Genomic DNA, 15,335 nt, shown 5'->3' with positions numbered 1-15,335 from the left:
TCGCTAATTTTTTATACAAAAATAGCTAATATTTAGCATTTTTAATGAAAGAGATTTAATTATGAGCTAGTTATAATTCAATTTATTATAATTCAAAGGAATTGTCCTTTCAGTTTTTAGTGTGAGCAGAAAATATATTCCTGATCTAAATCACACAACAATCTAGAAAAAAAACATATGAAAAGTAATAGTAAGACAGATTATTATTTCTTTTCATCTCATCCTTTCTTTTGTCCTTTTTTTAATACTTTAATTCCTTCATTGTTTTGATAAAAATTGCTTTTCTTATTTTGTTTAACTGCGCAACATAGACTCGGCGGCATGCAGGCGTGCTTAAATATACTAAAGCAGTCGAATTTTTATATTATATAATAAGTAAAAAATCCATACATACAGATTTTGAAAACACAAATTTATAATAAAATTATATACGTGCGTGTTCATAAATCTATTCATGATCAATCTCAAAAGTTTCACTTCGCAAATCTGCTTTTGCTTTGAGCATTAAAGCGCATGCTCCACACCAATTGTGAAATATTACATGATTATTATAAGGAAGAAAAATGTAAGGTAATAAGAAGGCCGTAGGAAACTGACATGAAGACCCGGTGACGCACGAATTGCTTTCTTATTTTAACTATATATATTATAGTATATATAGGTCAGAATCCATTGGGAAGCCGGAACTATTGAAGGTGAGACAGTTTCAAATTTGTGAAATTTTGCCACTTTTCATTTACTTTAGTTCCTTCTTGTCCATTCACATATTTTGGTAAAATTCGTCCGAAGAGGGGGGGGGGGATAAATGAAAGCTTGTTTTCTATTAAAGCAATTTACTCACTTTAACGCTCCTATAATCGCTTCGTTTGAATGCATGACATTTCCTATTCCCTTACATCTTGTATTCAAATATAGAGTGTCTCGGCCTACAATATCTTATTGCTTAATCAAAATCCATTTTGTGAGTTATTAGACTGAAAATTAGTTAGGAGGGTGGACATTTAAGGGCCCTATAATAAATAAATCGTTTTATGTGCATGAAGTTTAGGATGTCTATAAATCTCTGAACCTTAAATATTAAGTTTTTCTCCCCACCCCCACCAAAAATATTGAAGAGTTTGAAAAAATATCTTCAAAAGGACTTTTTTTAAAAAAATCAATGTGGAATAAAAATCTATGATTTACGATTACTTGGGTTAAAATATATAGAAATATATTTAACACATTGACTGCGCTGAATTTCGTGCAATCTAATTTATATGAGCCCACCAATCACCGAGTCATATATGCCGATCATTCTCATGGTAGTCAAGATGTTAGTTTTCAAAATGAAGATAAGCATATTTATAAAATAAATATCAGAAAAAAGGAAAAAAGACGAAATAAAATAATATTCACTTATTTTTTTTAAATTGAAATGATAAATTATTTAATTAAGTTCGCTATGTGTTAAAGTTTTTCTTCAATTCAATTTTTTCTAAATAAACAAGATTCTCGTTCTTTTCGTTTTCAATTTCATTCTTCAATTATTACATAATTTAAAGTCAATTACTGAAAAAAGAATATAATAATGATGAAGATTATCCACCGAAAGTATGAAATAATGCAGAGTGTGGAATTAATGTAGCCACAAATGAAATAAATCTTTTTAAAAAAACTTATTAAACTTAAAATCTGAAATCATAAAGCAAAACTCGAATATATTTTCCATTTATATTTTTATCCAATCAGGATTTTTAAAATAAATCTAGCCCAATCTATCCATCTGAATGGAGAAATGATATCGATAATCCAAAAGATATATTAATATAACGATAATCCAATTGCCTGAATGTGGAAATGATATTTAATAACCTAGAAAAATCAGAGTCATGTCTTAAAAAATTAAAAATTGTGAAATTAGCTACAACATAAACAAATCATTTTTCAAAAAATGATACGAACTTTTTTTGAAAAAATTTATATTTTATTAAATTTCCATATATATCAAATCTCTCAGGAAAACTCAATACATAATTCAAACATAAAGAATTCCAGATACACACAAAAATTTCAGAAAAATATACACATGTCCTAGACTTGACAGACGTAGTATTGACTATTTTGCTAATTTAATACGGAAACAGTTTTTATGCATATTATAATACTATAACGATAATCCAAAAATATTTCAACTTAAAAGATACCGAAATTCATACTGAAGAATTTAACAAGACAAAAAAGACCAACATCTGTACCTTAAATAGAGAAAGTTTCAACCTTCATCTTCTTGTTTTACAAAACAGCTATACTTTCATCCTACCTACACACTGACCGACTTATTATGGCTAAGATGCAAACGATTTTTCTTTCTGAAAGCCGGTTTGGAGACAGACGCTTCAAATCTCAACTAGCATAAAAGGTGGAGCGGTTATCTAAGAGAGGTGACAGCGGAAAAAAAACGTTTATCTCCTTCTTGACATTCCTCTTTTGGAAGATACCGCTTGTTAGGTGGTGGCTTCTTTGTCACGTTAAAAAGCGTATATAATACAAGAACATCTCTTTCAAATTCCACCATCAGACATGATTCTGGTTTTTTTACAGACTTAAAAAACTAGATATGTTGTCAAACATAAGTATGATGAATAGCTCATTCCTTTTTCTGTCCCCCCCTCCCCCCACATACACTTCGTCAAAAGCATTTTTTAATGTGTCATAGAGATTCCTAACATATGTGATACTAACATATAAGATACCTAACATATATGGTAAAATATTTTTTTAAATATCAATTATATAAATAATTTTTTTTTATTGTGCTTGAAAAAGAGCTCGTTTATTTTGTACTAGCCATCTTTACATGGCTATTTGCTCCTATTAAAGAGCCAGCAGGTTTGCCAAGAACATTGGTTGTATTTACTTTCAATTAAATGTCTTATACATAGATTTATCTTCATGATTCTGGAAGAAAATATTTTTAAGCATTAAATTGAGGCATCTTTCAAATTCGTGTTATACATGACAGCCTTATTCCTGCTCCATGACGCCATGATTTTTAAAAAATGTAATTGCCTGGATAATCTATCTTCTAACTATCTCGTTACTGTAACTTTACTTTCTAATGCAAATTACACAGATATTTAAAAAAATACATCTCTTTTAGCTTCAACAATGAAAGAAAATTACGCGATTAAATATTTGATGGAACAATGAAAACTGTTTGAATTTTAATGAAATAACGAAATCCTTTTTCTGTTTTTGAAAAATAGCCAAAATTTAGGGAAAATATACACGGCAACTAGATTCGTAGAAGTAAAATGATAATTTTTAAATTTTAAAATGGTGTAGAAATCTGTTGTATGAAATAAAATTTTCAAGAATTATTGCGAAAACGTTCCATAATTTTGACTAATTATTAATTACTTAATTTTTTTAAAAATTAATCGCTTTGTATTCGCTCATATACTCCCCACCTTCCAAAATAAAATTGTAAAAATATAAATTTGATAATTTTATAGCTAACGACCTGTCTTGTAGAACGCAACCATATACACATTTATCTTTATTAATAGTGGAGATATCTATGATATTTTAAATTTTAAACATTCTAAATCGTTTCGCTTCAGCTTTTTGTAAAGGAATTAGCTAAAATGTAAAGGATGTAATGTGAATTTCAGCTAAAATGTAAAGGAATTAGCAGTAATAAGTTATACACTTTCGGCATATTAAATATTATAATTAAAACAAAGTTACTATTAACAACATTATAAAATGACGCTACAGAATAAGTAAAAATAAATTAAAAAATTATTTCTTTTAATTTTTATCAATAATTAAAACAAATTTGAAAATTTTTAAAAACAATGAAATATTACTTACTGCGCTGATCGTTTCTAACAAAAGCAAGAAGGCTACGAATGTTAGCACCCTGGAATGAGAAAAAAATTAATAAGAAATAAAACGTTTGTTGTAATACAATTGTTGATAAAAAAATGTTATTTAATAAGCATGATATCATGTAACACTTTATTGCATTGAATTATCAGTTGATGGCAGATGTGTGATATGCGGTACATTCAGGGACATTTGAAATTAAAAAATAAGCAGGAACGCCTCCGGAACAAATAAAAGAAATTAAAATGTCAATTATAAATTTTTGCGTAATCGTGTTCACTTGTAAAAGGATAGATAGACGATTTATAGTTTGATAGATTTGGTCCAAACTTTCTAGAATTTAATAGTGTCAAAATACAATTGTCAAATTTAATAAGTCAAAATTCATTTACACTGTTTGTAATGATTTTTTTAGCTTCCGTTTTACGTAAACAGGGATATACAAGCTATCATAGCATTAATAGATTGTCTGTCAAACGTTTCATATAGATCTTAAATTTTTGGGAAAATAATATATATCAAGTTTTATGCGTCTGGTTTATCGATTTTTTAAGTTATTATGTTAATATACAAATGGATGGACAAACACATAAATGTAATTCAAAAATACATTTTTCGTATTCAGAAACATTTAAAATGAGGAAATTCATCGGCATAATGTGCTCAAACTTTTAATGCATCAAAAAACTTTTTCTTCTTGTATCTCTCATAAAAATTAAAAATCAAATTTGATAAGTTAACAAAGATTTGAGCAACAGCAGCTCATTTAGAAAGCCGGGACAATCATTATAAATGTTAATAGTATTTTATCATCGATATTTCAAATAAATAACAAATATTTTTAATAATCAAATACTGTAAAAATAATCATTTGATTTATATTTTCGGAGTAAGAATTTTATTTGCCAAATATGCTTTAACAATTAATTATCTGTTCTACTTTTTTCCGAAAACATATAAGTCAAGAAAGTCTTAAAATTAAAATTAAAAAATGACCAATTGTATAAGCCCAAAATATAATTGAAATAATCGTTAAATTAAAACTGCATATAAGCTATTAAGGATAAAAATCGTAATTATGAACAAATAATCCTAACAGCACCAGACTTCACACTCTGCTTACTAAATTCATGCATACAAATATTTAAGCCAAGACATAGATTTAATATCCAATGGTTATAATCAGATCTGGAGCACGGATCAAATTTAAACGAAACAAGATAGCCAAGGCTGTCTTATCTCTATGGCTAATTGTGATTCAGCCTAAAATAATCATTGATCCAAGGGCACTTGATAATTTACCACACTTTTAAGCTTGGACCAAAAATTAATTTAATTATAGTTTTACATGTGTTGAAGGTAAAATTATGATTAGAGATACTAATAAGCCCTTTTTTTAACATTACATAAACATGTATACCAATTCGTACAGAGCCTATCAGTGAGAAATCCTAAATTAAGAGAGATATAAAAATCAGCTATATTACAGAAGTTTACTAGCAAAATTCTGTTTTGATAAGGTGCGGATTTACAAAATTGTAAGATGTTAATCAAACAAGAGATAATGTTTGTTTGTTTTTTTCTATTATTTTGTAACATGGGAATATTTGTTTGGCCAAGCTCACGTCCATAAAACTACCTTTCTTCATGAAACCTACCAATCAGCTGACTATATTTTCCAAATAATTTTTGATGTTTCATAAAATGGACAAAAAATAACACTAGAAATTTTTTCATATAAAAGTATATTTTGGGAAAATTAAAAATTATATATCATATAATGATTTTTATGGAAAAAGTAATGTGAATGGGGTCAAGACACCCTATTGCTAGGGAAATTCCCTAAGAAACATTAAAGACTGTCTCTTTCCGCTTATTAGCTGTGTAAAGCGCTGTTTGTTAGCTTATTTCCGAATTACATCATACGAGATCAAATTTCACTCCTTTGGCACAAAGAACTCTTATGTTTGAATACGGATGATACGTGACGCAATTTTGACGGTTGTAACTAGATTGCTTCCTACGTGACGTTGTTTATATGAAGTGAGGTTTTTTTAAATATTACAACTGAGTCATGAATTCGCGAAATTAGCGGATGCTGTGGACTGATTTATATTTATTTATTTTACATATTTTTATTTTTACTGATATATTATATTTATTTTACTATTTATTTCACAATCGTGTTTTCGTATCAGAGACAAAAAAATTCTAAACCAAAGAAAAGGACTAAATCTTATTTTTATATTTCGATAAAAATTTGACTTGATAAACGTTCTTTATTTAATAACGTTGGTTTAAAATCAAAATTCAATGACAGGTTTCCAACTAGATAAACTAGGCACCTACCCAAGTCCACAAGGCTGTGGAGAGGAGGAGCAGTAAGCAGATCGACTAAAAATTTACTAGTTACCAAATAAATGAGTTTGTAAAAATATAATTTCCATGAATGATAAGATAATGGAATAATATTATCATTTTATCAAGTATAACTGGCCACGTTATACTTGATACGTTTTGTTCGTTCATTAAGAACATTTATAAAAACCGACCATCTATTTCAATAATATTGTGCACAAACGTAATTGTCGGGCAGTCTCGAGTCATATTACACAGATAAATACATATTCACAAAATTAATGTAATAATTTTTTTAATATAAATTATTAAATTATTTAATAATAAATCATTTATCTTAACCTAAAACAGAGCATTAACAAATTAAGAATAAATAAATTTTTCAATATGTTGAAATATGAAAATAAATTGGCCATCTTCTTAAAAAAGGAGCCTCATAATGGGCACTTTTAGAACTTTAAAATATCTAAATTCGCCGATGTTAAAATCATTATAATTCTAAATTAAAATTGAAAAAAAGTTTATGTATACGTTTCATTCTATACTTCAAATAATTTATTTATCGATGGATGTCAGTTTATTATTATTAATATTATTAACTCAGAGTTTTACAATACAAATTTCTTTACACGACGTGAAACAAATATAGATTCTTAAAGACCAATTTCAAGTACTATAACATAAAATGGCGGATTTAGGTATTTTGTGATAAACAATTCCAATAATGAGATCACTTATTCTTTAAAATAGGCACGCATATTTATGCGCCAACGAAGCAGGACGGCGAATTAGGCTAAATCGATCAGTATCAGTCAAGTCCAAAAACTGACATTTTTGGTCTATAATAGTTTTGTGCTCCTAATATTTCAGCATACCTGTTATAAACTTATCACAAAGGTCGTTCACAAATTTTAAGTGCAGGTACGATATAAAGAAAAAAGTAATTTTCGCAATATAGCATGAGAGTGTAAATGTAAACCTCAGTAGTGGCTCTTTGTCAATGAACCAGATAAAAGAAAAGTATGACGCGGTTGCTATTAAACACAGATTCAATTAATCTCAGATTTAAGTGAATACAAATTAATAATAGCGCAGTCAAACTGCACGAATAGCGACATTACAAGTCGTATGCAACATAGTAGATGTTATGATAGCTAGTACGAGAAAGTATTCACAACAAAACTTGGGAGCATTTAAAAAAAGTGTTTAAAGAATCAGACATCTGTATTTAACTATGCGTAATATATTTTTATTCCTTTAAAACTATGCGTAGTATATTTTTATTTCTTCAAAACAATGCTTTTTCACATTTTTATTCCTTTAAAACAATGTTTTTTTTTTTGCTATTATAATGCTACATTCCATTATACTTGTATTTTGTACTTTATATTTATTTTAAATTAATTTATTGATAAACAATCTCGTGTAGCGATCGTCTTTTACATTTGACGCATCTTCTTCAGTTTTTGTATGACAAGTAACCCTATGACAAGAAAGAATGTTTGAACCACCATGTATAATTTTTTCAAGAATATTTCAGTAAAACTTTTAGAAATTGTATGAAACGAGATAAACAGAAAATGTATTATATGAGACGGAACAAATGAAACAATTTTAATATTAATAAACATAAACAACAATACAGAAATTTTAAAATTTCGCTCTGAAATTATTATCTATATAAAGACATTAAATATTCCAGATGTGTTTAAAGATATTGCTGAAATTATATAATTTAATTTGAAAATATTCCCTACAAATTCTTTTATCCTTTGTAACAAATTCTGTTTGTGTTCATCCAAAAGTAAAAATACCAAAATTTCTTTAAACACGCATTCTGTTTTTATCTTTGAAAGGTTTTCTTATATGTTAAAACTAATTTTTATAACTGTCTATATATTAAGATCATGTAATCCATAAGTAAATGGATTACTTAACTGTCTATATATATTTAAAACTGGCATTCATTTAAATGCCAGTTTTAAATTTAAAGATACATTTTTAATTTATTTGAAAACATAGACATGGCATTTTAAATAAATAAAAAGGATTATTTATCATTGTTTTTGTAAATCCATTAATAATAAAATGATTTCTTTCATTTTATATTCTTTACTTAAATATATTGAACTAAAACAAAATATAAAAATTATTACCCATATATTTTATAACTAAGCACTGTATTTCAAAAAGCAATGAGTAACCTTATTTAAATTTAAATAGTGTAATTAACTCCTATTTATATTATCAATGTAAAATACATCTATATGTTAAATACTTATGTTTTTCAATTTTCGCAGCAGTTCTTTAATCTAAAATTGGCAGGTTTTAAATGTTATATCATTTCTCGTTTCATTCATGTTGAAATCCAATCATTAGCTTTTTTCTTAATTTTGTAGCAAAATATAATAAAAAAATTCTAAATCATTTAATCATATTCGAATATTCATTTCATAAAATAACACAAACTTTGATACTTAAATTAATTATTTTATTTTTTAAAAGAACATTCATATTTTGCAACAAAATCTCGTTATAAACACATATACTCCATACTTAAAAGAATATTTTAGAAAAGAAAAAGAAAAACGTTTAGTATTTCGGTATATTTTTGATATTTTTCAAAAACAATTATTTTATTGAATTTGTTAAATATTTTCTTATTTTTAACTTTATATTATGTATCTAAACAAATCTGATAAATTAAAAACTTTTACTTTTATAATATAGAATGAATTAATTTTATAACAGATATTTCTTACCTTCTCAGAAAAATATCGGTAAGTAAATAATTTATTATACATCTCAACACCCGAGTCTCTTTAAGAGCAAATTTTAATGGAATGCCGTTCTTTTAAAAATAAAGATAAAAACTGAAACTTTCAGAATCGTTGCCAAATTCCGAATTGATATCGATTTAGAAAACGATTTTTTAAATATAAAACCAGAAAATTTTAATGTTATTTTTTTTGTAATTTAATTTTAAAAATATATTTATAAGGAATATATGTAATAATATACCTTGCAATTAATAAGAATAGAATGTGAAAGAGAGAAAATTAAAATATATAATAAATTTTTTATAATATTTATAATATTTTTTAATGAATGACGAATAAAGAACAAATATTATTAAAAAATTAAAAAGAAGAATAAATATAAATAAAAATAAAATTCATGTATAGTTTGTAAAATACAAAATTCCAAATTCAGAATAATTTTAATTTTTTTCCTTCAAATTTAGCAATTAAATATTATGAAATATAATAAATATTCAAAGAAACTTTAGAGATAATTAGTGGCGTAGTTATTTTTTTTATTAATTATAAGCTATATTTCAATAGACAGAATAAATTATTTTATCTTTAATATCGATACTCTAATTGAATGAAAATATCGATATTAAAGTGTTGATAGAAATTATTGTGATTTGGAAGATATGTGAACAGCGCTTATATGCACTTAATAAATTGGGAAAAATTAATATAATATTTTGGAAAATAGACGGATCCTCTAATTAAAAGTACCGATTACAGTTCACATTTACTCTGGTGATTTGCAAAAATTAACTAAACATTGCTATTTTTCTATACTTAATTAAACATATTTTTAAATATAAATAACACCAAAATTAGCTTTCTACAATTTATAAATAATCATCAGATACAGTTTTACATTTTTTTAAATGCCACAAGGTGTAAAAATCGCTTGGTACAACTAGCCTTTTGATTTTAACTAAAAATAAGGTTACAGATAATTAAGAGAATTTAAGTTCTTAGCGTTGGATATAATAGTATTTTTGCATTAAAAATATTTATTAATTTATCGAAGTAATGCAATTATTTATATGCTCTATGACAAGTTATAAAGTGCTAATATTAATTAAGCATTTTCAACCCAACAAAGCCTCGTATATTAGTCATTATAGAATAAACATACAATTAAAAGAAAGAGAGATAAAGGAAATAAATATTCTAGCGGCATATCAGAGTAATAAAATAGAAATATTAAATAAATGCTTGTTTCGAATACTTAATGAATAAAGATGTCCATATACATTAAAAGTCCTTATCTTAATTTTAAAAAAAACAAAAACTGAACTTTAAAAATGCATATAAAAGACAGGTACTACTTTAAATTTTTTTACAGTTTATTTTTAAATTTTTATTTTCGTAATTTAACAAGCAATACATTTAGTTACAAAGTGTAACATAACGAATTTTTGTAGTTCTACACTTTTTGGTTCACCATTTCTATTCAAAATTTATTATAGAATTTATACTAAATCTCCAAATAATATTTACAGTATCATGAAACGGCTAATTTAAATTTTGTGTTTTGAAGTACCTGTCTGTTATGGAGTTTAACAAATTTTATCATAACAGGGAAGAACTGTCCTAAAAAATCTATTTGAAAAATTTAGTTTAGTTAGCAATAATGAAATATAATTTATAAATGGCATTCTTTCTTTTATTATTATAGAATTTTTCTTTTTACTTGTCGGATTTTAAAGTAGAACTATAACTGACAGTAATTTAATTCTCTTCTAAAACGATTAGCATAAAAACTTTTGAATTTATTATTCTTATTCCAAATTTAAGATTAATCTTACATAGTCTTAAAATAACCCACTTTTGCAATAAAACAAAATTAAAAGCATATTTAAGAACAGTATGAGAAGTCTTTAAATTATTATGACTAACATTTGCGAACTTCATGGATCAGCGATTTAGATCCAAAACCAAGATACACCACATCTGTCTACCAGAAGCCTGAATTTCACAAAATAAAGCTTTCTTTCAAAAAAAAGAATACCCCTTCAGCTAGCAGATGCTTGTGGAGGAAGTTTCCTAAAGAATTCGCAGTTTGCAAAGGTTTAAAAAAAGAGTGCAGATATTCTGAAATTCAGTTTAGGAAGTTGGAGGAGTGAATATTGGATATAATCCGAAAAACTAATGAATAAACAAATGAAAAATAAAATGTTAAATCATTAAAAAATTTTGCAAGAGACTGGAATTAAAGAAGCATACATAAAATATTATACAATTCTTTTTAATACATTCCAGATTAATTTAATCCATATTCATCATAACAGAGGGACCGTATTCCATTTATAGTAAAACGTAGATTAAAAAAATGTTCTTAAAAATCCATTTTACGATTATAGAAAATTTTTTATTTAAACTGTTAACTAATAGATAGGAAATGGAAACTATGGAGCATTTAACAGAAATTCGTAAACAAATTAATTAAACTTTTTTCATTTCGGTATCAAGACGAGGAATTCGGAGCTATCGAATTCGTAATAAACGATCATTCAAATTTAATACCGTCTGAATTTCTGAGTAATATATTCGCCAGCAATTTTTACAAATTTTTAATGTTTATATCTATTTTATCACCTCCAATCAGAGCTGATGTCACTAAATAAGAATCCAGAAAAAAAAAATTAGAAAATTCTTTGACTACATAATGTGGTTTTAAAACCAAATTTATTACATTTTTTAAAAAAAACTAAATAATAAAATTATATTTTTAAAGACCAAATAAATTACTACCATTTTTCGATAGTAATGGGCCGATATCTACTATTGTGGTGGTATGTAGATTATTATGATCCATGCAGGAAGCAACAGGACGAATGTTTTTAGGAACATTTCTTTTAACAATCACATCCACACACTAAACAAGCACAAACACAAAGACAAGACATTCACGGGCGTGGCTTCACAGTTCAGCATCACATCTCATTCTAATTACAATCGCAATGCACTATGGGATGACATATGGGATGACCTAATCAGGCATCGCCATCCAGTATCCAAAAAAAAAGATAAGAGTAATGCAACTGCTACACTATTAAAAAGATGTTTGACGTAAGTTCCTGCCAAATGTTTCTCATGGAACAAAAAACTAGATATTTCAATTTCTTACTTCAAATTATATCAATGCGTTTTGATTTGTAAATTACTTATTTATCTAAGAAACTAAACAAAAAATCGAATACACTTTAATTAATAAATAAAATGAATTTTTTTCTTAAATCATTCTCAATATCAAAATTTTAAATGCCATTATTAGAAAAAAAATGTCTCTATTAAAAGTTAAAATTATTTCAACATTCTATATCAATTTTAAAACCACATGCAACATCAATAATATAAATAACGAGATGCAGAGCTTTACATTCTTCAATATAATTTAAATTTCAAATATAAAAGAGCAAATTGCAAACATTTATAACATTTTTAACACCATTTGGAATACATTATTTAAATTCATGAACTTATTTAACCTCCTCACCATATAACACATTCTATTTTGAATGTCTATCGTTACATAAATTAAATTTAAAAAAAAAGGGCATTTCATATATTTATGAGTATCGGAATGTTTTTTAATAAATTACTACTTTCATTTCATAATAGATTTAAATAACCAAACTTGGTAATGTTATGCCTGAATCAGACACATCACTTTACGCGATGACGGTTAGGTTACATCCAACAAGAAAAGTGACACAAAAGTCAAACCTCTAATCCGAAATATCGTAACTTGATAACGCTATAAGCTTGATTCGTCTGTCTTTATTAGGTTTTTAAAATTTATTTTTAACCATCAACAATGTATGAAAAAAAAATTATATTAAATATACCTATATACAAATATAAGAATCAAAGAAATGAAAAGAACTGTTGTAAAATATACTTAAAATATACTAAACAATTTATTATAATAAGAGAAAAAATTATACAGAAATAAACCTAGCATCACCGAAAAGCTTATTTGCTAATTTTTAATGTTGTTAAGATAATTTTTCTATAATTACAAACTCCAAAATTATTGAGGAAAGAACACAAAAATTAAATTAATTTTTAATTAAAAATCCATCTAAAATTTTGAAAAATCATATTTATTGTGCATTTACAGCCTAAACAAATTGAGTCTCATTCAGCAGTTCTATATCCAAAAAAATGTTGAAGGTTTTTCATGTATGTTCCATGAAGCAATATAGAGACCGATTTATGCGAATCTATAAACACTATCATGTTAAAAAATTATCAATATGCACAATTTTTTTCCAGGCACTATTTGATAAATTACTTAGGAATCTTTAACTTTTATTTATTTATTTTGAAGAAATAGAATATTTTTCGCCTTTAACAAAATACTTATTGATAGGAAGTATTCAATTTAAACGGTATATCAGAAACAATAAACTTCTATTATTTATGGATATTACTTCACCAGATGTAAGAAATATAATGTTATTACTCTTTTCAGAATTATAAATTTAATAATTCCCATTTAGGATTCAATCATAACTTTTTTTGCAGTAAAACAACATGCTTCCTAATTCTTTGAATATTTTTCATATTTTCTAATTCATTGTACTTGGGAACAAACATCTAAATGATAGTTTATAATAAAATAATAAATCTCCATATTTAACTGATGTTCTAGCACAAGGATGCTTAAGAGAATACGGAATGTGCATTCGTAAATCGTATACTATCTGCATAATCATATTTAGCAATCAAAAAATACTCTGAGTAATATATGGTTTGTTTTCAATATTTTTAATCTGTAATTACCACTTCATTGTGAATTATTTTATAGGTCTAAATATTGCAACTATTGAAAAGAAAAAAATTCTCTGCTCTTAAAATCTAAAATTTGAGCATTTCAGGATAATTTTTCAACGACTTAGAAAATGCTGACAGGTATTTAATTATCGATGGTACTTTTCCGTATGCAGCAACAATATACAAAAGTTAATGGCGATAAAGTTAAATAAACGTAGTTTATTTGAAACATAGATTATTATTATTTTTTGAAACGCAGTTTGAAACGTAGATTAGTAATTAATAAAATGCTTCAATTTTATCCTTGTTATTTATCGGTAAAAGAACATCTAACAGCTTTGCATTTTAATGGTTTTAATTTGCTCATGATTTAAAATTTAAACATGTGTTTTAATTGAAAATACTTGAAAAATTTACTCTGCACCAATTTATGAAAACACAATGCTTTTAAAATTACTCTCAGTTCGAAAATAGCTTGAAGCATATAAATTTAATATATTCTTTAAGTTAACGATTTTCTGAAATAGTGAAATTCATTGAAAAAAAAAAGAAATATTTTTATATATACAAATTATTTCATGCCTATACTCAATCGCCTCTTTTTCAGTTTAAAACAATTACTGAAAAGGACATGTTTTTATGTTAAATTTTCATATAACGCTTAAAGAATTCAACGGTGCACAAAGAACATATAGAATTAATTATCTTCACAACTTATAATGTTTAGTATTACAAGATATATACAATCATTTAAATTTCAATTAAGTTTGATTTTAGGGAGAAAAGAGGATGACCTTCGATTATCCAGATTACCGATGTGTCACTTGAGCTGTCAACGGCAGATTAAGGCCTTTTGCACCCCTGAGAAATATACAATATAAAGTTTGGTACTTGGTTTAATAAACTTTTCGTTTTAGCATAGCATTCCAAGACATCTTAAACCATAGGTTCCCAAAGTGGTCCAGGTGGGCCCCCAGGGGTCCATAGGAGACCACACGGGGGTCCACACAGACATGAAAAGAAAACAGGGGTTCACAAGTTGTAAGTGTTTGTAACAATAAATGTTTATAATTTTGTATAACCACAAGTATTATTTTAATAAATAGGGCACAAGAAAATGAGTTACTTTTTTTTCTTCTTAACACCCCCAATTTAGGGTGATATTATTTAGAAGTTTTGGGAATACAGTAGAAATGTAGCAGCAGGGGGTCTACCGAAAATAATAAAACTTTGAAAGTGGTCTACGAGAAAAAAAAGTTTGGGAACCTCTGTTTTAAAATGAATCATCATTTTGATGATTTATTTTAAGTTAGCATTTTATCTTAATAACTTTATAAAAATATATGTACTTGAAAATTTGTTTATTTATTATGACTTCAGATTGCGAAGAATCCATGTTTATATTTACTCTAACATACTCTATGCTTATTATTATTGTAAAGAAGCAGATAAGAACCTGGCCAAATATTCTTGATAAAGTGTTAACACTATCCTAGTCTTTTTTAATTTAAATTTTCT

The 15,335-nt window shown here is 26.1% G+C and overlaps 1 protein-coding gene across 1 annotated transcript in view; it reads right to left on the bottom strand.

The window, feature by feature from the left end:
• Nucleotides 1–15,335, bottom strand: part of LOC129962609 (collagen alpha-2(IV) chain-like) — a 90,779-nt gene that overhangs the window by 65,039 nt on the left and 10,405 nt on the right. The window contains exon 2 of the mRNA XM_056076431.1: nucleotides 3,859–3,907. Within this exon, the coding sequence (XP_055932406.1) occupies nucleotides 3,859–3,907 (49 nt within the window). The remainder of the gene's footprint in view (nucleotides 1–3,858; nucleotides 3,908–15,335) is intronic.

This window comes from Argiope bruennichi, chromosome 3 (genome assembly GCF_947563725.1).
Source record: "Argiope bruennichi chromosome 3, qqArgBrue1.1, whole genome shotgun sequence".
Taxonomy (NCBI): domain Eukaryota; kingdom Metazoa; phylum Arthropoda; class Arachnida; order Araneae; family Araneidae; genus Argiope; species Argiope bruennichi.
This window is presented reverse-complemented; position numbering and strand designations above follow the sequence as displayed.